Source organism: Pocillopora damicornis, chromosome 9 (genome assembly GCF_964200805.1).
Source record: "Pocillopora damicornis chromosome 9, jaPocDami1.2, whole genome shotgun sequence".
Taxonomy (NCBI): Eukaryota; Metazoa; Cnidaria; class Anthozoa; order Scleractinia; family Pocilloporidae; genus Pocillopora; species Pocillopora damicornis.
In genome coordinates, this window is record NC_142678.1 from 3,204,612 (window position 1) to 3,230,297 (window position 25,686).

Genomic DNA, 25,686 nt, shown 5'->3' on the forward strand with positions numbered 1-25,686 from the left:
GGTTCGGCCCAGTTCAGCTTTTAAAACTGGTTTAAATTGGGGCCTATATAGACAATCTAACAAGGCCAAACCACAACACCGGTGTCAGTAATGGAAGTAGAGGTGAATTGATGACACGATTAGTAACACAACTGATGCTTTAATGAAACTGGTATGATGATAACAGAACGAGCGGGCTTACAGACATGAGAAGAACAGAACGAAGTGCACGGCCACGTATGCCTATCCGGTACTGACGCGGGAGCTACGTTCCTTACTCTTTGCTAGAGGTGCATGGGCTCTTCAACGTCCCCTTTTAATCAGTACAGAGAAGATGAAGGAGACAGGACCTACAACGACTTTTTTTTATCTTTATTTGATACTTGACCCCGAGGGAACTGGGATGACCGAGGATGAAGATGAATAAAACGGATTGCAAATGACCGCAAAATGTTACTTTAGTAGGATAGAGAAACACAAATAATTATAAAACAAGAAGAATAAAGTTGGCTGAAAACCAAAATGATTTACATGGGTAGGATTTGGTTTACAAAAAATTTTCACAAGTTTGCTTCCTACAGCTGGTTAAGATTCCAAACAAAGATTTAGCCTTTTGAAAATTGCCGTTAAATGTGCTTAATTTCAACTACGAACGCGCTAACTTGAAGAAACCTTTTCAGTGCCCAGGCCGTACATGTCCGACTTTCTAGAGTTCAACTCAGATGGGGTACCTCAATGATCAGTTCATAAAGACTTGCTGCTTTCGTCATAATCCTCTCTGCGTCTTTTTGCTCGCACTCCGCGCAACAGACACAGCTGCGAAGTCAAACAACAGCTATAAGGTCTGTTCAAGACCATATGCCAGCTCATTGGTATCTTACGCGCATTGAACACCTTCTAAGTGTGCTACGATGTCTGTGCAAAACTGAATGCCTGTTTTTTAGTATGTTGCAGACATTGGGCACCATCTAAGTGCGCTATGATGTCTGCGTGACCCTCGATACAACTTGTTGATACGTTGCAGACATTGGAAACCATCTAAGTGCGCTATGATGTCTGTGTGACCCTCTATATCAACTTGTTAGTATGTTGCACACACTGGACACCAACTAAGTTCGCTATGATGTCTGTGTGAGACTTGATGCCAGCTTGTTGGTATGTTGCAGACACTGGACACCATCTAAGTGTGTTATGATGTCTGTATGAGACTTGATGCCAACTTGTGGGTATTTTGTAAATACTGGAAACCATCTAAGTGCGCTATGATCTCTGTGTGAGACTTGATGCGAACTTGTGGGTATGTTGCAGATACTGGACATCATCCAAGTGCGTTATGATGTCTGTGTAAGACTTGATGCCAACTTGTGGGTATGTTGCAGATACTGGACACCATCTAAGTGCGCTATGATGTCTGTGTGAGACCTGATGCAACCTTGTTGGTATGTTGCAGACACTGGGTACCATCTAAGTGCGCCATCATGTCTGTGTGACCCTCTATATCAACTTGTTGGTTTATCGCGCGCACTGGACACCAACTAAGTGCGCTATGATGTCTGTGTGAGACTTGATGCTAACTTGTTGGTATGTTGCAGACACTGGGCACCATCTAAGTGCGCTATTATGTCTGTGTGAGACTTGATGCCAGCCTGGGCATTTACTAAGTGCGCCATGATGCCCGTGTGAGATTGGATCTCAGCTTGTTGATATGTTTCAGACATTGGGCACCATCTAAGTGCGCCATGATGTCTGTGTAAGATTGGATCTTAGCTTGGGCACCATCTAAGTTCGCTATGATGTCTGTGTGAGACTCGATATCAACTTGTTGGTATATTGCAGACACTAGACGCCATCTAAGTGTGTTGTAATGTCTGTGTGATCCTCGATATCAACTTGTTGGTATGTTGTAGAGACTGGGCACCATCTAAGTGCGCTATGATGTCTATGTGAGACTTGATGCCAACTTGTTGGTATGTTGCAAACGGTGGGCACCATCTAAGTGCGCCATGATGTCTGTGTGAGACTCGATATCAACTTGTTGGTATATTGCAGACACTAGACGCCATCTAAGTGTGTTGTAATGTCTGTGTGATCCTCGATATCAACTTGTTGGTATGTTGTAGAGACTGGGCACCATCTAAGTGCGCTATGATGTCTATGTGAGACTTGATGCCAACTTGTTGGTATGTTGCAAACGGTGGGCACCATCTAAGTGCGCCATGATGTCTGTGTGAGACTCGATATCAACTTGTTGGTATGTTGCAGACATTGGGCACTCTCTAAGTGCGCTATGACGTCTTTGTGAGATTGGATCTTAGATTGTTGGTATGTTGCAGACATTGGGCACCTTCTAAGTTCGCTATGATGTCTGTGTAAGACTCGATATCAACTTGTTGGTACGTTGTGGACACTGGGCACCATCTAAGTGCGCAAAGATGTCTCTGTGAGACTCGATATCAACTTGTTGGTACGTTGTGAACACTGGGCACCATCTAAGAGCGCCAAGATGTCTGTGTGAGACTCGATATCAACTTGTTGGTACGTTGCAGACACTGGGCACCATCTAAGTGCGCTATGATGTCTGTGTGGGACTGGATATTAACCTGTTGGCACTTTGCAGACACTGGGCACCATCTAAGTGCGCTATGATGTCTGTGTGAGACTTGATGCCGACTTGTTGGTATGTTGCAGACACTAGGCACCATCTAAGTGCGCTATTATGTCTGTGTGAGACTTGATGCCAGCTTGCTGGTATGTTGCAGACACTAGGCACCATCTAAGTGCGCTATGATGTCTGTATGACCCTCCATATCAACTTGTTGGTATGTTGCAGACATTGGGCACCTTCTAAGTTCGCTATGATGTCTGTGTGAGACTCGATATCAACTTGTTGGTACGTTGTGGACACTGGGCACCATCGTGCGCTATGATGTCTGTGTGAGACTTGATGCCAGCTTGTTGTTATGTTGCAGACACTGGGCACCATCTTAGTGCGCTATGATGTCTGTGTGAGACTCGATATCAACTTGTTGGTACGTTGTGGACACTGGGCACCATCTAAGTGCGCCAAGATGTCTGTGTGAGACTTGATGCCAACTTGTTGGTATGTTGCAGACATTGGGCACTTTCTAAATGCGCTATGATGTCTGTGTGAGACTTGATATCAACTAGTTGATTTGTTACAGACATTGGGCACCATCTTAGTGCGCTATGATGTCTGTGAGACTGTATCTCATCTTGTTGGCATGTAGCAGACATTGGGCACCTTCTAAGTGCGCTCGGATGTCTGTGAGACTATTTGCCACCTTGGTGGTATGTTTGAGACATTAGGCATCATCCAAGTGCTCCATGGGTCAAGCAGAGGCTAAATTCTCATTTATCAACGACACTCGCTCTTCACCTGTATTTAGCTTCTTGAATGCTGGGTTTGTCACCACAAATATGACTGTGACAGCTAGGAGGATGAGTGTGACACTCAACGAATTACCCAATATTCCTACAGGTGGTAGTTTTGAGTAGCTGCAAAAGTTAAGAGTTTAAATATTATCACTTTCATGTATTACAATGTCCTGAATACTACGCGTTCCGCGATGGCCATTTTTCATTGATGTTTACTTTGCCAAAAAAAAAAAAAATGTTTTGAAAAGATTCGCGCGATTTTATCAAAGTTAGTAAGTGAAGGATTGGTCAAAAGAAAATTAACCATCAGAGGACTGTACTCCTTCGGTGTCAGCGAAAAAATCTGTACTTGAATCATTAAAACGACTAAAATTGTCAGTTTACAAGTACTCACTTGGGGTTGAAAGAAAGCTTTTCATTCACTCCCAATAGGCAACTGCCGATGGCCATCATAAAAATAAACACCCCAAAGAATACATGTACTTTCAGGTAAGCTGCACGAAGACCATCAGGCAGCCTGGGGAAAAGAAAGCTCACAAAACCAAATAGAATCTGGGGAGAAAAAGATGACTACAATAAAGAAAATAAAATGGTATGCTCTATGAATCTAACAATTACAGAACTACGTTCTCCTATCTCGTTAAACAGAAGTCATCGAGAGCTCGGTCGTCAAGTAGTCATATTTCAGAAAATAACCGGTTTTAGCTAAAAAAAAAAAAAAATGTACAGCCATTTAAGGGATAAAAATATATCCGCATGCAACAGTTGACTATATGTCCAGGATGGCTATTGAGAAAGACGACTTTAGAAGGTTTTCAGTAATCTGGGAGTTATTTCGTGTTACAGGAAACTGGGTCGCGGCGCCCATTGCATTAAGGATGAAAATGGGCCTTTAAGCCAAGGTATCCTGTCGATTTACCATTCTGTTTTGAGCTTTATCAAAAATGTTTTATGGTCTTAAAATTTCGTTACGGACTGGTTTTTGTGGTTGTTTATAATTCCAGTAAGACAACTTGGCCCTAACTAAGCCCGCCACCTGGCCATATGAATGTTTGCACATGCACAGACGTTCGACCGCTGTTTTGCCTCGATGAGGAGAAAGAAAATGGCTTTGGATAACTGACCTGACAACCGAAGAGGATGACAGTAGACAATCCACACCAGCTATGTACGCTGTAAAGATTAGGATAACTCATATGGTTGTGGAAGTCAAACACAGCCTTAACACCCCAGACTGCGATTCCAAACGCCACTAGCTGAAGACCAAAATGAACCAGCTTTACATAGAATTTGTTTTGGTGACGTAAGACTCTGAATATAATCATGGCTGGAACAAAAGGATACAAAATCTAATGAGCTCCTTTAGATTGTCGTGGTAGCGAGATGAACTTCTCATAATGGCAAATGTGCTTTTTAATCAAAGGTTTTTCATAAACCTAGAATAAGTTGGAAGAGTCTCGGCACGCATTACTTATTTTGAGTTCTTTCTATACCTTTTATTTACCTCCCCCTCTCCCCCCATTTCAAAAAAGGTTTTGTCCTGAGAGGCCCACAGATTACCGAGAGCGAAGCTCAAGGAAAACGATGATGTCCAAGGACAAAGATATGAGTACGTACAGCCTCAAGCCAAACAGAGGTTATTATTTCAGCCATCGGAACATTTTTTGCCGTGATCGGAACAAAACGTTTACAAACGTCTAGGTCCCGTCTAGGGAAAGCTCTCCCAACTTGAGTCAACTTTTCAAGGATATGCCCTTACTGATATGCCCTTATCACTAAGGGCATTCATATCACAAAATACTCCCCTGTTGCATATTCGAAAAAGTAACGCGTTTTTATTAACCGCAAAGAATATGAAATGTCTGATGGTTTACAAATATTAAACGTAATGAGCTATGGTTATTTACGTCTTCCACCATAAAATCATCGGTTTGAAAGAGGTCGTATAGTCACGAAGTCTCATTCCCGGTCGTTTTTAGTGGTGTCACGCAGTGATCTCTCAGTATTGCGTGACATCACAAAGCATGAGTTCCTCAATAAACCGACCTCTTTAGTTTGTATAAAGACGTAAGTTTCTAAAGAAACTGTGGCGCTGCGTTGGTGGGAGAGTATAGCAGGTAATTAAGTGTTAACAACTGAGTTGAAAACGTAAATAAGCCACCGTAAAGGGTAAAAGAGCTGACGTTTCGAGCGTTAGCCCCGCTCTGACGAAGGGCTAACGCTCGAAACATCAGCTTTTTTACCCTCTACGGTGGCTAATTTACGTTTTCAACTCAGTTGTTGACACTAAATTATCTCTTTAGTTTGTATGTTTTGTTTAGCCTTTTCAGGTCTCAAGGGAATTCCCTGCTTTATGTTACGGTAAATTAGACGTACATACGCAAGTATGTAAGAAGAAATTTGAAAGGAAAGTTCTCTAGAATATTATCACACACACGCAGTGCGCACTATCTCCCGTCTTAATATGCGCTCTTTAGTCGACTACCTTGTTAATTACAACATGCATGGTAACCTCTGCACCGGGGGTATTTAAAATTAGCGAATATAATCATGCAATAATCTAAAATTAACACACCGGCTTTCGAGTACAACTTTTTGCATCATTTTAGTGGTTCTTTTCCCAACAGTCAAGCCAAAGCTAGAGGCTTAACTGGCTTACGGCAAGCAGAGTAAAAAGTTTTTCATAGGAGGAAAGTAAGACTTCGAAGTAAATCGCAAGAGCAAAACACAGCACGAAAACTTACACAATGTAGTCCACTGACATGAGACAAAGCGGCAGTAATGCTTCAGTTAAGCTGCGAAGAAACTTACCTTCGCTATAGAGAAATACCATGCTGAATACCATGCAAAGAGGATGGTAGTTAAACTCGTGAGCTGTCCCATCCCAAGCGAATCCTCCGAGGTATTTCACTGTCCATGTACCGGTCAGTGCTATCGCCAACATCCCTAAAATTATAACTGCACCAACCGATAGGGAGAACACAAACAAAGAACGCATCGAAGATGTGCGATGTTGATCATCCGGAGCCATACTACAATGTTGTTCATTCCCATGCAAATCTTTTTGTTTCACGCGTTGCGCAACGTGGAAATATTTGCCTATTCAAGGTGGCTCGCCGCGTGAGCTGTCTACCGTGGAGATGTTGATCACTTTGGTGTAGATTATATAATGATAAGTTAGCAAAAGAGAGCTAATGATCACGCATACTGTTAAAGGGTGTCAGTGAGTGATGGATTTTATGGCAAAAAGGTTAATATCGTTCCATTGTTGTCACCTGTAATTTTTTTTACGATTAATTTTTACGACTGTTACTTAAAATTTGTCAAATCTTTTGCTAAACGGCAATCGGTTAACCCCATTGAGACCTTCCTGTGGGCATGATGACGGTAAGTTTTCTCGTCCAATATCTGTGACCGAGAAGTATGTCTGGCTTTTATGTTAAAAATTCTTCCAAGACAGCGCAATGTCGGTCAGTTCTCGTTTTATTTTATTTTGGAGGACAAGGGCATGGGTGGATCCCGGTAACTTATTGGGCCTGTGAAGTTGTTCTGTTTTCATTCAAGATGGGGGTTTCAAAAGTTTTGAATTTCCCACAATAAAACTATATCAGGTGACGAAACAAAATGGACTGGTTGGGGTGCCAGAAACTACTTCTCTATTCTGTATATGCTGATTTTAAAATATGGTGGAGCAGGTATAGTGGAAACCACAAATTTAGTTCCTTCGCAGCCGGAAGCGTTGCGTGACGGATTTATGTGAAGGAGTGTGACACTTGCAACGCTGGATCAAATTTCATGTTGTAACAGATTACAAGGAAGGTTTTCACGCATAACAATTGAGGTTAGTCATCTTAATCAGTGCTCTAGTATAGAGTTTTATAGCCTATTGATAAAGTAAACTGCCGCTGAAGCCCTGGGCTTATACAATTTCGCAAGGATTTTTAAGAGGGCTTGTAAACGGAAAGACTTATATTCGAAGGAGCTTACATCCGGAATAGAAAGTGCTACGAAACGAGTTACAGCAGTGCTAATAAAAAACTGGTTTTTAATTAAGCTTCAAAACATCACAGTGAATCGAATTAATTTCAATACTCTTGGAACAGAATCAAAATTAACAACACGAACAAAACGGGAACAGCACAAAACGCAAGATAAGACTTTTTCCCCTCGAAGTCCATCTTTGGTCTCCTGTTACCAAAATTTAAATGTGTTATGTATGATTCTCTGCAGTGATGCTTCCTGCTTCATTGTAAAAAACAGGAAAAGCTAGATGAGGGCTTATAAGTGGGTGTGGCTTATAAGTGGGTGTGGCTTATAAGTGGCAGTTTATGGTACATGGGGTAAATAATTTTGACAGGAGCACAATAAAATTCACCTAGGAGTGACAAACAGTTTAAAATTGATTCAAGACACTCAACATCAAATCCTTTTTAGACATCAAATGTCATCTTCATTCTATTCTAAGATACTGAATCAGATCTTTTCAGACAACATGAAAATAATTGACTAATGATAATAATATTACAATAATTATTACTATTACTATCTGAACATCAGTATGCATATTCTCCATACTGAACTCGAGACATTTCCTCAAGCACTGACAAGGAGAATTTGTCTAAAAATCAAGAGCTTTAAAAGTTGGCAATCATTTCCTAGATTCTCATGACCTTAATGTTTGACTCAGGTATGCTAATGTAAGGAGAAATTAGAAGCTGGTCACTTGAGAGTAAAAGAGTAAATATATAAACAACTCAAATGCCTTAAACAGGCTGTGGCAAGCATAATAATTCAATCTTAGTGTCCAGAAAATTGCATATAATTTATTTGGGGAGGTAATGGAAGTATGTTCTCATTTATTTTTGATGCAAAAACAATCATAACTATTCATCCTCATTTCCTTTTTTTAGGAATGGAGCCCTCTGAGCTAAAATGATCCCAAGCCCTTTCAAAGGGCACACTTAATTTTCATAATATAACCTTGTGCTAACAATTATGGGAACATTTATAGAAACTACATTTAAATTTTCACTTGTAAGCCTTGAAATTGCTGAGAGACAATTACACCACAACTTTGTTATGGAATGTATGTGTTAGAGACATCAATAAATAGATAAATAAAGTAACAATTGGCCAAGCCTCTTGTCCAGGGGATGGCACTCATTTTAACCATTTCAGTAAACAAAACAATTTTTGTATATTAGCATGAAAAATATTACTTAAAATACCATTAACATAATGATAACTCATGGAGTTAAACCCATTACCATCAGCACTAGCAGACCATCACAAAGTACAAAATAAACAATGAATTCAATGAGATGGTTTTTCATTTCCTGGTTAGTCATTTATGGGCAACTAATAAATTAACCATCCCTCTTTTAAGCTCTATAATACTGTATTCTCAATTTTTTTATGACTGGAAATTTAGTATATACCTAAAATTTATCCACCATAGGTCCTGACTGTTTAGACAATGAACATCAATATCCACTGGGTACATAGCTGTTACCATGGCGATGGAGCATGATAAAATTGACAATGCTTTATTTATGTCAATTTCAGGGATTGCTCTTAATCTGTAAAAAAAAAATTCCTCCCCCCCCCAAAAAAAAAATCATTTCAAATACAGTGGTGGATACTTCAATTAGTCTTGATGTGTTGATTTGAATGTTGCTCATTCAAACTTACTAACAATGCACTTCTCCAGTTGATGAAACAGGAAGCTCCTCACTACATAACTCAACAAGTCACAAAATTTGAAAAAGTTACAATTTTGCTTCTTTAATTTTGTTGAGCTGCTTGAACAGACATCTGTAAAAATTATTACAGGTCCCCAATGCAAACTGCAAAATCTGTTTTCAGAACACCACTTCATTCAAGGCATGTTATCTGGTCTCTTAACCCTTTGACTCCAAAGATCTGATTGTTAATTCTCCCCTCCAGCTGCTACACATTTCCTTGTAAATTAGTTATGAGAATTTGATGTAAGATCAATACAACAAATTCTACCTAATAAGTTTGAACATTCTCATAACGTGTTTGCTGAAAAATGTACAGATATTTTAGGGAGAAGTTGCATGTTAATCACTTTTGTGAGTTAAAGGATTAAGTAAAGTTTATTTTTCTTTTGCTGCTCAAACAATCCTTCAAATAACCATTATTTTTAAAATCAATATTTTCAATGCAGTGGAGTCTGGATATCTCAAACCCTTAATATCTTAAACTTTTTCTCATCACACACACAAGGACACATTTCAGGGGTGGATTCAACTATTCCATGATCTGATCATGATTTAGTAATTCTCCCTTCGGGCCAATATGAATCTCTTTTTAAACAAAGTTAGAGAATTTGGTTTTGTATGAAGCAAACAGCCTCCAGCTCATATATTTATTCACTCTCATTACCTTTTTGTTGGATAATGTGTTGAAAGTGTGATCATATATTCTTGATACTGGTGATTCAAGATAACAAGACTCCACTGTAAAATAATGAATATTATTTAATTATTTGTCATTCATCAAGGACACACGTTCTTCATCTGTGTCAACCCTCTTGAATGCAGAGTTTGTCACCACAAACATGACTGTGCCAGCTAAAATGATAAGTGTGATGCCCAGCACATTGCCTAGTTGCCCCGCAGCAGGTAGTGTGGAATATCTGCAAAAATTAACTTACTGTCAGCTCAATTTGGCAATGAAAGGAAGATGAAATGTGTAGTCAGAAGAAAAGTAAACAGTGGAAGAACAAAAAACAAGCACATTCCACTGGCAGATCAATACTACCAATTCCATTTGTTATTCAAATTAAGAGCCTAAGAATTTGCTAATTGCTTGGCAACTGTTCAGGCTCCAGATTACCTCTCATCAAAATTCATAAAGTGAGCCGAGGTTAGTCGACGTAGCACCAGAAATTCGCAGCTTTTGCAAATTCCATTCTTTAGAACAGCTAGCGGTCAGAGAACATTTTTCTATAGAACTGTAAACTTATGGAACTCTTTGGATAATTCCTTAAAACTGTGCAACTCCGTTAAGGTTTTTAAAAAACGTTTAAGGACCAAATTACTCACAGAGTTGTAATTTTATATATTTGTATGCTTTCATTTTTCTTTTAGAACATTCAGATTTTAAAACATCTTTAATTGTAAATAGGATTTTTAATTGTAATAGGATTATTTTTATAACATTGTCTTTGAAAAGCCCCCTTGGGGAAAGTCAATAAAGTATGTTGTTGTTGTTGTTGCTGTTAAGGTACATAAGATAGCCTAGCTGCATGACCAGTATCAAAACTGATTTTATTACCAAGCCATATAACCTCTTGGATTTAACCCTTTCATTCTCAAGAACCCCCATTCAATAATTCTCCTTACTCTCTATAATATTAACTAAAACGAAATTAGTTTGGAGAATTTAGGAATTTGATAAACTAGTAATCCCTCAAGTGACATTTTTCTTTACGCTCATCACTTGGTCACTTTTGGAGTCAATAGGTTAACCCTAAGAGTGACTAGTATCTAATTTCTCCTTACAACATGATATCCCCAAATCATAAATTAACACTGTGCCCACTTGTATACTGTATGTACTGTGTCTATTTGGAGAGAATATACCCTTCCCCTACCTACAGTGTCACATGTAGCTCTTGACAAGTTCTACAGCATATATACTGTGTGTATTCTATTTTGAATGTTGTGAGGACTATGAACTACTTGTCTGTCTTTCTGCACTCTCAACACAGAATGAAGTCAGAGGATTTGAGGATGGAATGCAAAAAAAAAAAAACAATGTGAAAAAAGTAAAATATTGAGAGGGAATCTTTGAAAGGAACTGAGCTAAAGGCTCATGTATTATCAACCTCAATAGCACCTATTTGCCAGTTACTCTAAAAAACCCTTAAACTAATAGGAATTCATTGAAAAAGCTAGGCCAAATAATACAGGAGGCTCATGTCTTCATGGAAAGGTTCATACAAAGATTTATTGTAACTAACGATTACAATTGTTTAAAAAACAATTTTTATGATGTTAGTTTGGAGAATTTGGTATTGGATCAACTAATAATTCCCTGATTGAATTTTTTTCCTTATTTGATCTCATCACTTTTCTGCTCGATATTGTAATGATGTTGTAAGGAGAAATTCTGTCTTGGTCTCTCAAGGGAGTTTAAGGGTTGAATGACCAGTCCATGACTCACTTACTTTGTGCTCAACTGGAAGAAAAGCTTCTCGTTGATTCCAATGAGCGCTGTGCCGATGACCATCATAAAAATAAACATACCAAAGAACACATGTACTTTAAGGTATGCTGAACGAAGACCGTCTGGCAGCTTGGGGAAAAGAAAGCTCACAAAACCAAAAAGAAGCTGGAGAGAAAGGCAAAGAAGGTATGACCAGTTCAGTCGAGCTGAAGTAATTAAGACAAATAGGACAAATTGCTTAGCCAGTCATAATTCTGTTAAGCAGTCTATCAGTAGAATTTGTGGTTTCAATGAGTTTCATTTAAGGGGCCAGGCACAGTACAAATTGACCAGCTGTTAAGACAACTTTGTGGAACTGCTGTCTAAATCTCAACCAAAGAATTACAAGACATTTTCCTCACATATTTTCGAAAAAATAAAATACATCAATTTCAACTAGCAAAATACGTAGATCTAATACATAACTAATTATGCACTGGGGTACTGCATCAAATCTTGTTTCCGTGTTCTAAAAAGTGATAACTTCTGGGTCACTGAAGTATAGTTTGTGCTCCTAAATGCGGGGAAAATGGTGAATTTTAATCTTAGAGCATTAGGTAAATTATGGGTGGGGCCAAATTCTAATGCTGCCCCTGCTGCAAAGCTTGATGAAATGTTTGGGAGCCCACTTCGTGATCAGCCTCTGTGAGTTTATGCTACATAACATACTAAAGGGTTAGCTACTTGTTGAAAAAATAGATTATTATTCATTAAAAATTATAAATAATATAAATATATATGACGGTTATTTTTATAGAAAAAAGTGCGCATTATACACAGGTAAATACGGTATTCTATGTGTTTAATCACCTGATTAGATACATCACTGAAAACAGAACTAATTTGATTAATTCTATCCTGCAGTGCTTCCTGAACTTACATCTCTCAAATCTACTTTTGTGGTAGCAAAATAACAACTTGATTGAGAAACAATTTAAAATGTAATAAAAGTTTGAGTGTAGAAATGCTTCACAACATGCACATCACTTACTGACCTGACAAGAGAAGAGAATTATGGTCGACAATCCACACCAGCTATGGAGGCTGTAGAGATTAGGAATTCCATTATGGTTATGGAAGTCGAACACGGCCTTTAGACCCAGGACTGCAATTACAAAGGCTACTAGCTGAAGACCAAAGTGAACCAGCTTGATGAAGAATTTGTTTTCATGGCGAAACACTCGATACACAATCATAGCTGCAAAAAGAGAATGTGATAGCATACTGTAATATGAGCTTGCCAAACCCATCTCTGAAAAATTTGATGTAGTTTAAAGTAGCTATGATGATTTTTGCAGCTCAGTTTTTATGTTTGGTAATTACAAGACTTATTCATTAACTCCATTCTCAATCATCCTTGTTTCCCTCAACACAGCGGCTAAATGAGTGCACATGCTAACAGCTACTTGAGCTAATTGAGTATTCAGAGTTGCCATTATTATTTCTCTGGAAACAAAACTGATGTGTGCTGTTTTTCACTGAGACAACAAACTTTTTTTCCAGGGGGTTTGCCCACTGAGTAGGAAAGGACAAAAAGTGCTTAAATGATAACAGGTACCATGACCAACATTGCCATGATACAGATGCTCTACCCCTTAATGCATTTTTTTTTTTTTTGTCGAGTGAGATATGTGACAGAAGAGGTTTGACAGAAACTTTCCTGAAAATGGCAACCTTATCTGTTTTGATTTGGGCTTCTCCCCATGAAATGAAAACAAGCAACGAGAATTTTAAAAATGCAGCCATTTGCCTCCATAGTGTTACTACTGAAATAATGTAGTTCCCATTCTTTTGCGTGCATAAAATTTCTTGTGTGTTACAAGCATGAGTACCCATTTTACCACTGTGCCATTATTCTCTGGTTTATTTCAACCCTTTACACCCTAATATCAGTAGGAATATTCTCCATACAGTTCTCTCTGGATTTCTTAAGGTTCTAACCAGGAGAATTTGTTTAACAATAAATAGCTTTTTTATATGGTAATCATTTCCTTTATTCTCGTGACCTAAATGTGTATCACCAATTTTAGGAGCTGCTGATTATCAAACAAATTCTCCTTTTTGGTATCACAAGAAATGTAAAAAAAAAAACAGGGTGAACAATATTAAAACTACTGTTCAGGTGAAAAGAGTTTTATTAAAGCTAGAGAATTCTGCAACATGTGGCCACATTTTACTATAAACGTTGATACTTTAAGAAAACCCAGCTGCAGCTACAATGGCACGCGTCAGTTTACTGCTAAATGACAAAACATTTTTTATGTACATGTACTGTGTGAAAGTAAAGGCAAATTAGATTCTATAGGTTGTAAACCAAACATCTGACAAGCAGCACGGTAACCCTTTATAACAAACTTCACCATAGTTCTCATCAATCTTTCAAGAACATGCACTGTAGCTAAGAAACACAGTGAATGCCTTTGCTGCAGATGGGTAACTGAGCATCAGGCGAAAATAAAATTGAATCAAGTTTTACTTGCATCTGCATGAAGTGATATGACAGCCGCTCCATTTCGTACCAGCAGCAATTAAAGAAATTGTGAAAGTTTTGATTTCTCTCCGTGTTATAGATTCTAGAAAATAGTTGTATAACATCCTCGATTACGTTTGTTTTTGGTTGGATACCCGTGCATATTTAACGATTGCAACTCGTACTTCTTATTTTGAGTAAAGGAAGTTAGTGTGATAATGAAAACGTAGATACATGTACATTGTACAAGGAGCAATCTCAAATTCAGAACATTTCAAATTTTAAATGCTATTATTTACTTTAATCCTATTCTTTTAATTCTGTGGATCACCATCTACCCGTCAACACTATGATGATAAGATTAAGCGGAGCCATCGCAGCATCCTTTGGGGCGTTTAAGATTTCAGCTGCTGGCCTTTTGAAAATGACATTAAATATTCACGAAACAAATTCAGATAACGACACAGCTAAAAATAAAAAAGAATTCAACAGATATTAAAGTAAAAAGTATTAGCTTCTGAGCAGCATTTTTGAGAGTGAAATATTACATAATTCTCATCAACTTTTAGTGGGCGTTTAGGAGGTAATTGTAAAAGGGCTGTAGTGAGACTTCGAACGCGAAAACGTTCTAAGCTTACCTTCGCTGTATAAAAACACCATACTGATAACCATACATAGAGGATGATAGTTAAACTCGTGAGCTGTTCCATCCCAAGCAAATCCACCGAGATATTTTCCCATCCATATGCCAGTGAGAACCATGGCCAAGATCCCGAAAATTTGAATCGCGCCCACAGAGAGGATAAAAACAAATGGCGAACCCATTGACTCCCGTTCGCTAGGCGCCATGATAAAATATTTCTTGAAAATTCGCTGGGGCAAATGTTGAGCTAAGGCACGTGAGTCAGCTTCGCTTTCAATAACAGCTATTTCTCCGCAAAAGTTTTACCATCTATTGTAATTTCAGACGTCGGTTGAATGGGTTTGCACTTGTCTGGTCTTAAATAGCCCCTTGTAGGGAGGGTAGAGGGAAGTTATCTCTTCCGAGATTAATATACGATTCTTTTTCCCTCTTTTACAAAATCCAGCTATTTTTTCTCCTTAAAAACCGAGACAAATTTTCAATACAATTCAAACATCATTTAAAGTTTAAGAATATAACAGCAAAAATGTTTTCTCATAAAACGTCTTAAACCATACCGAAAAAAACTGACCCTACCCTGGCTTAGTGATTTTTTTTTTTCAAGTTCGGAGATAAATCCCTAGGGAAGTTTACGAAAGGCTCTCGATTCAGATAGTCCAATTAAAATAGACAAACGCTCTCCGAGAGTTTGTCGGACATAATTCGGGTTTCCCCAGAAGATCTTGTTTGTATTCGGACTCGCGGCAACGCGCCTGTTACGAACAGATCCGAATCAAAACACTATGTAAGGAAGGGGAAATGTGAATGATTCCACTCTCGCGGCCATTATGACTCCGACCTTGATCATTGCGGTTAGCCTACTGGGAACAGTTGTCACGGCTTCTCTTTTCGCTTTGTTGTTGCTTATTTGTACCAAACGGCGTTGCAGGAAAGCTGAATTTTCACAACAGCAATATCAGTGAGTTTGAGTGATATGTAGTTTGTCAGTTGACTAGAGGAATTAGGTTAGATGCAGTGTTCCACCTGATTGTGCTGATATTAATTTTACTTACTTTTGCTAATTTTGATAGTTTAACGCTTATGTTTAATAGACCCTCGGCTAAATACAGGAATTATCGCAAAACTTTCATATATGACTGGCAACTTTAATTTATGAGTCAGAGGAATGATTTGACGCAGAGGGTGAAAGCATATTCCTAGATAGCAAGATCATTTGCGAAAACGTCCGTACAAGAGGATTAGTAATGAAATTGGACTTTTCACACCCTGTTTTATGACTCAAGATCTCAAAAACGATACCCTGCTTGGCACATAAACCCACTTGGGACAAACAAGGGAATCCCCCTCTCCCCTTCAACACCAGGTAATGATTAAAAGATCGGTAGTCCAGTTGCAGCATAGAATCGTGCACAGTACCACTTGTATGTACCTCTGCATCACACACGCACATCAGAAATCTCTTGCATCGCACACACAAAACACGTACTCTGTGTGTATTACTGCATGTACCGCACCTGTTCATACGACTCATACAAGGTAGAATTTGGATTAGTACAACGTTCTTGTTTCTCTTCTTAGAACAATTTTCCATTGATTGTTGCAAACCCAGACCCACAGTAATATCAATGGCCTGTCATTGAAAGCAAATTAAAGAAAATGTCCATAGGGTGATGACGCTCTTTAAATAAACTTTGTTAAGTGTAGGAAAACATCAGTGACCTGGTTATGATTGGTGTAAGTTTTGCATCTGATTGGTTGACAGCAGGGTGCAAATTTTTGTGACCAATCACAGAGGGAAGTAAAGCAAAACTAAGATGATCCTAGATGTAAATTGCTTTTAACACTCAATTTAAACTTTTCTTATCAATCTCATCTGGATAACTCAGACTGCTACGATGCAGAGTGAAACAAGATGGCTGAAATTATTCTGTGATGCTTTTAGGGGTATTGAAGATCTTGAAGTATTGATTAAAACAGCTCAGGTTGTTGCCACACCTGGAGTGGACTGTACTCCTTGCTAGTGATTGAGATTACTGAAAAGATTAAGCAGAACTTTATTCAAATAGTGATCAGTTAATTTTTGTAAAAAATGCTTCAGGAAATAAGTAATAATCAACTTGAATTTTCATGTGACATTTGAAATAAAATGAGTCATAATTTAAGTAGATATTTTCTATCTTTTTCAAGGAAGCAGGATGCAGAGCTGGTGCAGGTGGCATGGAACACATCTCATACTGAACTGGGTTTGGATGGGTTTTCTCCACAGGATGACCTGGTGAATATTGACCCTTTACACCTTAATATCAGTATACATATTCTTCATACCGTTCCCAATGCATTTCATAAGGTGCTGACAAGGAGAATTTGTTTAGCAATCAAGAGCCTCTACAGTTGGTAATCATCTTCTATATTCTCTTGACCTTACTGTTTGATTCAGGGGGTGATATTTTAGCCCTTTAACTCCCAGATCAAATTTGTAATTCTCCTTACTGTCGACAATACAATTCTTATAATGTTAGTTCAGAGAATTTAGTATTGGATCTACTAATTATCCCCAAATTGGTATTTTTCTTTATTCTCATCACTTACTTGGTTAATACTGTATTGATATTGTAAGGAGAAATTTGTCTTGGTCGCTCATGGGAGTTAAAGGGTTAAGGGTAAATTAGATGTTAGTCACTCTCGGAGTGCAAGGGGTGAACCCTTTAAATCCCAGAAGTTATTGAGAGGTAACTTCTCCCTATCATATCCACACACTATCTAGCAAACAGGTAATGAGATTACTTAAACATATCACATAAAATTTGTTTTTCTTGATCTAACACCAAATTCTCCAAACCAATTTAGAAGGAAATGTGTAGCAGCTAGAGGTGTCGGAAATGAGACTAAAGAATCTGCTATGTTCCAAAACTTCACGTTTTTATTTTATAAAATCAACTTAATCTCCCGCTCTCTGTCACCGTTCTCTGTCTTTCGCTCTGGTCTCTCTCATTTTAAATATATAATATGATCCTATTGTTCAATCATCTGTCACTTATCGCAAAAAGTCAACCGGAAATCAATTAACGCTGAATAATCTCTCACAGAGGGGAGAATTAACAATCAGATCTTGGGAGTTAAAGGGTTAGGTAATAGAAAATGGATTAGAAATAAGAGGACAGTAGGTGACCCAGTATTATTTGATTGTATTAATTACGATAATTAATTAAATGTCTTGGCATTTCTGATATTCATACTTTTCAATTTTAAGCCAGAAATGTTCCTGGATCCAGATTGGAGTGGCGATGCTGAGTAAGTTCAACAGAGTGATTGAAAAACATAAGGGTGAAAATTAAATAATGTGTCATTGTCTGTTACTTGACAAAATCTCACAATAAGTAAGTGTTACATTGTATGAACAGAAGAAACAGTTATCTGATTGGTTTAGCTGGTTGCACAAGTTTTAGGTTACACAGTCACACTGTTATTACCATCGTTATCATTATTGTTGTAATTATCATCATTTTTGTTATTTTTCATTAAAACATTACTAAAAATCAATGATTTTCATCATTATCATTCTCACTTAAATTTTTGTAAATTTTATGAATATTATCTCTTACATGGATTACAATCTCTTATTTTCAATACATTTTTTGATTGTCTAATTTTTATTGCTCCAGACACCTGATATCGCACTGCATTGACTTGTTGAAGTCCTGTCATGTACTAACAGAACAGCTTGTTACCCACACAATGGAGAGCAGTGGAACAATCAAGTCACCAACAGAAATGGATAAAATTGTGACTGCAGCAAAGGAAATTAGGCCAAGGTGATGTGCAGTTAAAGCATCCTGTACTTTTCTTGATGGCCTGGACCTCCTAACATTTGAAACAGGAAACTTTAGTCATGCAAAACAGTTCAGATCAAAGCAAAAAAAACTGACTGCATTGAATAACATTAGCAGAAACGTGCATAAGACATGCACTTTGGTGCTTGTTTTATTATGCACGAAACACCATAAACGTGCAAAGGTATTGTGTATGCATTGGCCATTTACCTTTGAGCTGTTAAGTGTTGCATATTTCAGATAATTTGTTTTCCCAATATGGAAGGTATTTGGTGACTCTTACCTTATAATTCCTGTTTTGCTCTACTTTGAATAAGTTTGTGTCACTATTAAATACTCTTTTTTTAGGTTACTAACTTCTATAATCCTACAGGTTTTAGAGTTGTTGACAAGAATCTGAATTTTTGCTTTGTAAAGCATGGTTGCCTAGAAGGAAACTGGCAAATATTACAGAAGGATGTTCAGTTTTGCAATCTGAAAAATTTTTGTCTTCCAGAGTGGATGAGCTGGTCAAAGCAATGTATATACCTTCAGACTCCAAGCAAATTGAAGAGAAGTAAGGAAATGACAACATACATGTTTTTCATGGTCAAAATATAAAACCCTTGATAAATCATTTGAGAGATGCAGTATTTCAAATTATAATACATAAATATTTCAATACTACTGTCAGTATCTTAACTGCCATTTAATGAATGGGCTATGATAACAAAATCTGTTTGGACAAGATACAAGTACATGTAAGAACATTGTGTATGTGCTCAGACACAATACTACATGTACAGGTACATTGTATAACGAATCCGGAGACTGAGGAAAACAAGAAAATAAGTCAAATACTGAGGTCATAAATCTGTTCTAATATTAACAATGATTTTGTTTGAACATGAAGGTCAACAGCTCTCTACAAATCTGTCTGCCAGTTGCTTCAGGTAAAACTGACTTTTTGTTCACAAAAATAGCTATAAATACCCAGTCTATGCCATTCAAACATACATGTACTGTGGTTCTAAAAGATGGCCATCTGTTGGTGCAAAAAACAACCTTTAAAACTGTAGTTAAAAAGGGGCTGGAAAAAAAGGTCTGTGTGACTCCAGTTAGACTGCAAGATCCTCCTTCCAAATTGTTTTGTTTATTTAAAACATAAGGAGAATTTGAGGCCATATCAAAATTTAATGAGGGAATCATTTTGCACACCCCTTGAGTTTGTTGGTATTGTGGTTTGTATTTGTGTCCTGATATCTGATGTGATTGGTCATGCACATAAATGTTAAACTTCTCACAATCATACTGTACTGTGTACTCTACCTTTGACAGTTTCATTGCTCATTCAACATTAACAGGTTGTTAGAGGTGCCTCTAACAGACCAGATGCACTTGCTTGGGCTGGTGAAATTATTGTTGCCATAGAGAAACACATGGAAGTAATGCAGTCAGAATGTCAGTCAGTGTGTTCATCTTGCTCATCTATACAGAGCACAGCCAGCTCAGTGTCCTGCCTTTGCCAACAGTCAGTGGTAATGGTCACAAACCAAGCCTATTGCTGCCCAGGGAACACGGCAGTGTATTAACTATCCCAGGGTTTGATGCAGGCCGCAAACCTATAGCATTCAGAACAGATAACCAGTAGGTCATTTTACTGTTGTGTACTTAGTTGCCAAGCCTGTGATTTGGAGTAAGGCTGAAGGTGACCTGGTTGTGATAGAGGCCAGTATCTAGTTTGCATGATAACAATTAAAGTAATTTACATTTGAAAAGCAGCAAGGTTTGTATCATCACCCTTAGTTTCACTTCTGTTCAAAGGCTTGGCAACCAAGCATGCAGCTATAAAATGGACTATTACATGTAATATAAACTAAGGAATAATTTTTTTTAAGTGGTTTTAAGCTGGTCCCACCTCTGTCAGTAATATTAGAGTTTTGTAATTGCTGCCTTTACATTTTTGATTGATCTGTCATACTGTCACATCTGCATTTCCACTTCAACTTTTTGTTCCATATTGTGCTTAAATGTTTGTTACATGTAGAAATGTGTGAAAGAAAATTTCCATAGTTGCTGATATATTTTCCGAAGGGAAAGCATCTAATGACAAGACTTGTTTGGTATAGAAAAGTTTTGTCATGCTTTATGTCATTGACAACTTGTTTTTCCAAAAAAATCGCAAAAAATAATAATCATCATTGGAATGATATTATAATGATTATTAAAATAGAAGTATAATAATTATGATGCGGTTACATGTGTAGCAAAAATAAGATAAGTGGACGTTTTAGTACTCAGTCTGTTTCAGTCTGACTCCCTTCTTGTTTGCAATATGTTTTGGCACTTACAGTCTGTACAGCAATCTTGTTTCACTGAAAACTCGTGGAATGAAATGACTTTGAGTGATTTGATAACTTCTTGCCGGTTAACTATCGTAAGGACCTGTAGCCCGAGACTTTGACCTTGCAATGTGGAACACTTAGGTCGATCAATTTGCGAACCATGGCTTCCAACGTGCCTCACGCACAGGCAACGGAAGAAGCTCAAGGACTCTAAGAAGAAACTGTGGATTGTGTTATGTTTTTCTTAACTGACTGATGAAATAATACGTAACTCTCGCTTGCCTTCGTCCATGGTGGCACTATATGGGGCTTTTGGGCAAAAAAACTTTCATTGGTTTCTACGCTCTATTATGTCACGCAGACTTTATTTTGCCATGTAGCGCAAAATTTTATTTAACATGATCAGATCCATGATCCGTGATCTGATCCGTGACCCGATCCTTGAGCTGATCTGTGATCTGATTCGTGATCCAGTCCCAGATCCGATCCGTGATCCGATCCAATCTGTTCCGATCCAGATTTTGTCGACGCCAAAATATCAAGGTCATTTTAGAACAGTTCAGAAATCACTCTAAAAGGTCATTTTAGTTCATTTTAGCTTATTTTAGGTCGTTTTAGACCATTCTTGTTTTAGAAACTGACGGCTTTGACTTTTATCCTCTTTAAATAAAGGTCATAATTATTGCAAGACTTCAATCCGTTGATATAACAAGGAATATATTATGCTTAACTCTCAGACAAATGAAACAAAGTGAAATCTCCATCATGGTACAGAAGAGGGGAGGGGTGAATGAAGCCTGACTCGGTTTTTGTTGTGTGTCGGTCTTTTGGTAATGATTTACCATCAATGAACATTATTTTTCTTTATGCACTAGTGGATTTTAAGAGCATGGTTTTTACACGCTAGATACCCTGACAGAACTCATGACATCATCTAAAAAGATATTGCTTCAAAGAATCAGTGATCCATGGAAAATTTGATTGTACTCAATGTTTTCCTGATAATAAATCATATCTCTCAATTGTTTAATAAAAAACGGTTGCCATACATCAGCTTGCGACATGTAACCGGATCTGGGAATGATTTATGGACCATTCCTTATGACCAATAAGTCGTAAAAGAGAAAAAAAAACACTTAACGAGGTTACGTGAGATTCGCTGGATACTAAAAACGTTTCTCCTTATTTTGAAAGGGAATTCTTACATTGCTAACTTACTGGAAAAAAATAAATAAAACAAGAGATCAATAAAAAACAAAAAGAGTTTCGTACATGCGATGGCTCCTAATTCAAGGCAATTACGTCCGCAAGTTCAAATCAAATAGATTCTTGTAATATCGTGTTCCAAAACTGTACAGTTCTCTAAGAAGTTACCGTAAAACTTAGTTCTTCTGACGTTAGATCCTCTCAATATGTGACCCTCCATGGAAAACAAGGAATAAGGTGAACGCATGGACACGCTAGTGAGATGACACACCGGCTTTGGAGCTGCGTGTCGCATTTGCATGCCTAGTTAAAATTTTGCGACCACCGATAACGAACTTTAAAAATCGATAACACTGTTGATCACTCAAGTAGCAAAATTGGCAATCCCCAATTTTTCATTCATCATTTATTATAGTTATCGACTCAGTGATATTGACACGAAGTGACACTTTAAGCCAGAGATTTTTATAAATTTTAAGTTGTGCTTTTATTCTTTACAAGTATTACTTCAAGAGAATACACTTTTTCGGAAGCACATTCAGTGTGGCGACTTAAAACACTTACAGTTTTAATGTAGTTTCTGGTATGTTCGGTGGAACTGAGTGCACGTTTTCCTTTACAATCAACGGGTATAAAGCCATTCATGTTACCCTCCAAAATAGTGCATTGGCAAGGTTCTGAACGCCCTATCAAGCGACAACAATAAAAATAACTAACGACTGTGGATATAGGAAAGTCATATATTTCAAATGCGACATGAATATGAAAGCGATCTTCGCAGTAATGAACACTACTCGAGCAGTAGTGAAAATAAGGCCTGAAAAAAATTCAGGCCTGTAAGGGATTTGATTTTTTTAAACCATTAAGTAGGAAATGAACATTTCCTTTAATGTGATTCAGTCGAATGAAATAGATAAATAAAACAGAAGAAAAATTGGTATGTAGTGCATATCCAGAAGTGCAGAAAAGTAAGCTCAACAAATTGCACTCCTGTCGAGGACATCTGCCTTTCTGTCTTCAAGAATCAGATTTGGTAAGGAGTAAATAATCCTAAAATATATCTTCCTTAAAACATAGTTTCGTTCATAATTTCGTTCATCAAGTGGATGGAAAATGCGTTAGAAAAGTGTTCATAAATAGTTAACCAGTTTTTCTGTCTTTCCGCCTTCCCACTTTCACTGGATAACTGGATGCACAACCTGGGTTCGCATTCTAAATATGAACTTTCGCATTTCTTTTTGTCTCCAGCAGTAAATTAGTGGATTAACAAGCGAGTTAAACATAACAAATGTTTGTAGCACTAACACGTTGATGGGGCAATAATTATAAAGGCCTGTAGACATCGAGATCTGACAGAAACAAATAGGGAGAACGCAGACAACAACAGCAACTATTACTAAGACAGTCGTTTTAAGCGCCTTGTTCTCTTTGGTAAATCTTTCCACTTCTTCTTTGGGAAGTAGCTGTGCCTTTATTTTTCTTTGGTGGCGGCGGGTTTCATGATACAAAATCGCATAAGCTAAGGCCACAAAAACGATACATGAAAAAGTGATGAGGCCTCCTATGGGAAGTAACACATGGTACATTTTTAACACGCTGAAAACCCCGCATATGAAGGCAATGATCCAGGCTACTGACACTGCCATCTTCATGTTATGACCAGTGACAATTTTTGAGTAAAACATCGTAAATTTGATTGCTATGAGCCTCTCCAACGTAACCAATATCAGATGAACGTATGAAGCCACTACAAAAACGGACAGAGCATCGAAATGGAAACTTCCCACTGTTCGACTGCTCTTGAGACCCAAGAATAGGAATACCCTCCACAGGATAAACGATGGCTGGCCAAGAAGACCAGTGAATAAGTCAGTCACGGCTAAACAGGCCAGCAAAATGTTGCTGTTGGTTCGAAGTCGGTGTCTCTCTTTCACGGCCATTATCACCCGCGCGTTGAGCACAACTGTGAAGGGACAGGCGATGCTGTTAATGATAATACTGATGATGAAACTTACCTCCAGTGGTACATATGCTGCGTCGCCTTCTTGGTTGGCCATCTTTTCAGATCCCCGGTTTTTAAATTAAACCCGAAGGAGTGAGGTCGATATATACGTAACGAAGATCAACCGCACCTCTTTCATCAGTGTGTTGGATTAGAACTGTTTTTTTTCGGGGGCTTTGATGGACTTGCTCCTCTCCAGTGTGCATGTGTTTCCATTTGAAATTTTCTTACGTATTTCCATTTGTAACTATGTAATCCTTAGCGAATTGTCTGACTAATTCAGTTTCAAGTTTTTTGTATCAAATGTGTGTGCCGCTCAACCGTTTGTGGTTTAAATATCTATCGAGTTTATGAGTGAACGTACAATTTTTACTTTTACTATAGTTTAAATACAAAAGGAATTCTTCAATTCAATTCTGCTAATTTCAAATTGCTCATAGTCGCATTTTGCTTCACAAACATTACATAAAATGGTTTGACATTTCAAAATAATTTTAAAATGATGTTAATTACTCAGTAATTAGAACATAGTCTAATGACATATCAACCCAACCAAAATCGAATGCTTTTGATGCCTTGTAATATCATTTCATGCATAACGAGAAACAATCAGACATTTCCGAAAATGCTATCAGCAATATTTCAATATTGTCATAATGTCAGTGAATATTATCCTGGAAGTTAGTCATTTAATAACGTAAATACTATAATGTATATAATGTTGACCGCTTTCAATGAAACGTTCAGCAAAACCAAGAATTTAAAATCAAAATGACAGGATACATAGAAATCTTGGATCAGTACCAGTATCTGGGTAACTGCCCACCTACCCCTCCCCTAACCCAACATTAACCTTAAGTTGTTGTCAATCGACTGTCAATTGACTGTTGTTGAGTTAGGGGAGGGGTAGGTGGGCAGTTGCCCAGATACTTATATTGATCCGAAAACTTTAAAATGAACATTAGAAATAGGTTTATGAGTTTGTACACGTTTCTAAAACCGGTTCAGGAGAATTTCACCACATCTGAGTTTGAAGACATGTAAATCAACCATATCTAGTTGAGATTACCTCTTTATTTCCACTGCTGTTTTGACTATGATCTGCCGTAAAAAGTACCGAACTTTAAACTTAAAAGAGTAAGTACTTTAAGCACCTCTTACGCATGACGTCTCAGAACACACTTTCACAATTGCACCATAAAGGACAGATTCCAAGAGGGCTTTTCCTCGCCTAATCAACTGGATTTGCCTTAAGCTCGGCCCAAATCCTAATATTTACCCAAAGTGATTGAAAAAAAATCAATTAAGATTTTTTATTATCACCAAATGTGTTTTAGCAAGTCCCAAAATGGTTTCAGCCTACTTTTCGTGGTAGCTGATAACTCGAAATAGCCCGCTGGTTTCTTCACAAATGTTTTCACCTTGCATCACTTGATAAATATTTCGTAGTTGTTAAGCTTATTATTTGTCGTTCACCGATTTAAAGCGTATCAGTGGGAAAAATCATACATTGATTTATTTCACATCTCTTTTGCTTGGGCACCATGAGCTTAACGTTAATTATTTGCATAGGGGCTTTTGCCACGGAAATCATTTGTGAG

At 37.7% G+C, this 25,686-nt stretch overlaps 4 protein-coding genes across 4 annotated transcripts; 1 reads left to right on the forward strand and 3 right to left on the reverse strand.

The window, feature by feature from the left end:
• Positions 1 to 330: 330 nt before the first annotated feature.
• Positions 331 to 6,426, reverse strand: LOC113684262 (ferric reductase SjCytb561). Its single transcript, XM_089183521.1, has 4 exons — positions 6,187 to 6,426; positions 4,500 to 4,702; positions 3,770 to 3,927; positions 331 to 3,495 (listed from the first exon to the last, which is right to left on the reverse strand). The coding sequence occupies exons 1-4, from the start codon at positions 6,404 to 6,406 to the stop codon at positions 3,330 to 3,332; spliced, it is 747 nt and encodes a 248-aa protein (XP_089039647.1). The 5' UTR covers positions 6,407 to 6,426; the 3' UTR covers positions 331 to 3,329.
• A 1,376-nt stretch (positions 6,427 to 7,802) lies between these two features.
• On the reverse strand, positions 7,803 to 15,081 carry LOC113684274 (transmembrane ascorbate-dependent reductase CYB561). Its single transcript, XM_027201618.2, has 4 exons — positions 14,719 to 15,081; positions 12,606 to 12,808; positions 11,573 to 11,736; positions 7,803 to 10,036 (listed from the first exon to the last, which is right to left on the reverse strand). Exons 1-4 carry the CDS (start codon positions 14,927 to 14,929, stop codon positions 9,883 to 9,885), a joined length of 732 nt encoding a protein of 243 aa, XP_027057419.2. The 5' UTR covers positions 14,930 to 15,081; the 3' UTR covers positions 7,803 to 9,882.
• A 332-nt stretch (positions 15,082 to 15,413) lies between these two features.
• On the forward strand, positions 15,414 to 21,565 carry LOC113684276 (transmembrane protein 98). Its single transcript, XM_027201619.2, has 7 exons — positions 15,414 to 15,681; positions 16,911 to 16,998; positions 17,974 to 18,014; positions 18,386 to 18,535; positions 19,050 to 19,109; positions 19,446 to 19,485; positions 19,897 to 21,565. The coding sequence occupies exons 1-7, from the start codon at positions 15,551 to 15,553 to the stop codon at positions 20,122 to 20,124; spliced, it is 738 nt and encodes a 245-aa protein (XP_027057420.2). The 5' UTR covers positions 15,414 to 15,550; the 3' UTR covers positions 20,125 to 21,565.
• A 1,557-nt stretch (positions 21,566 to 23,122) lies between these two features.
• On the reverse strand, positions 23,123 to 25,025 carry LOC113684247 (adenosine receptor A2a). The gene has a single exon (XM_027201586.2). It carries the CDS (start codon positions 24,138 to 24,140, stop codon positions 23,259 to 23,261), a length of 882 nt encoding a protein of 293 aa, XP_027057387.2. The 5' UTR covers positions 24,141 to 25,025; the 3' UTR covers positions 23,123 to 23,258.
• Between the last annotated feature and the right edge of the window lie 661 nt (positions 25,026 to 25,686).

Bases quoted from the DNA above. Each gene is read 5' to 3' on its own strand.
- LOC113684247 (XM_027201586.2), bottom strand. From the start codon at position 24,140: ATGGCCAACCAAGAAGGCGACGCAGCATATGTACCACTGGAGGTAAGT.
- LOC113684262 (XM_089183521.1), bottom strand. From the start codon at position 6,406: ATGGCTCCGGATGATCAACATCGCACATCTTCGATGCGTTCTTTGTTT. The intron at 4,703-6,186 runs GTAAGTTTCTTC...CTTTTGTTCCAG, and splicing joins GGTATTTCTCTATAGCGAAG to CCATGATTATATTCAGAGTC. The intron at 3,928-4,499 runs GTCAGTTATCCA...TTTTCTCCCCAG, and splicing joins TCATCCTCTTCGGTTGTCAG to ATTCTATTTGGTTTTGTGAG.
- LOC113684276 (XM_027201619.2), top strand. From the start codon at position 15,551: ATGACTCCGACCTTGATCATTGCGGTTAGCCTACTGGGAACAGTTGTC. The intron at 15,682-16,910 runs GTGAGTTTGAGT...ATCTTTTTCAAG, and splicing joins TTTTCACAACAGCAATATCA to GAAGCAGGATGCAGAGCTGG. The intron at 18,536-19,049 runs GTGATGTGCAGT...TTTGTCTTCCAG, and splicing joins GCAAAGGAAATTAGGCCAAG to AGTGGATGAGCTGGTCAAAG.
- LOC113684274 (XM_027201618.2), bottom strand. From the start codon at position 14,929: ATGGCGCCTAGCGAACGGGAGTCAATGGGTTCGCCATTTGTTTTTATC. The intron at 12,809-14,718 runs GTAAGCTTAGAA...CTCTTTTTGCAG, and splicing joins GGTGTTTTTATACAGCGAAG to CTATGATTGTGTATCGAGTG. The intron at 11,737-12,605 runs GTCAGTAAGTGA...CTTTCTCTCCAG, and splicing joins TAATTCTCTTCTCTTGTCAG to CTTCTTTTTGGTTTTGTGAG.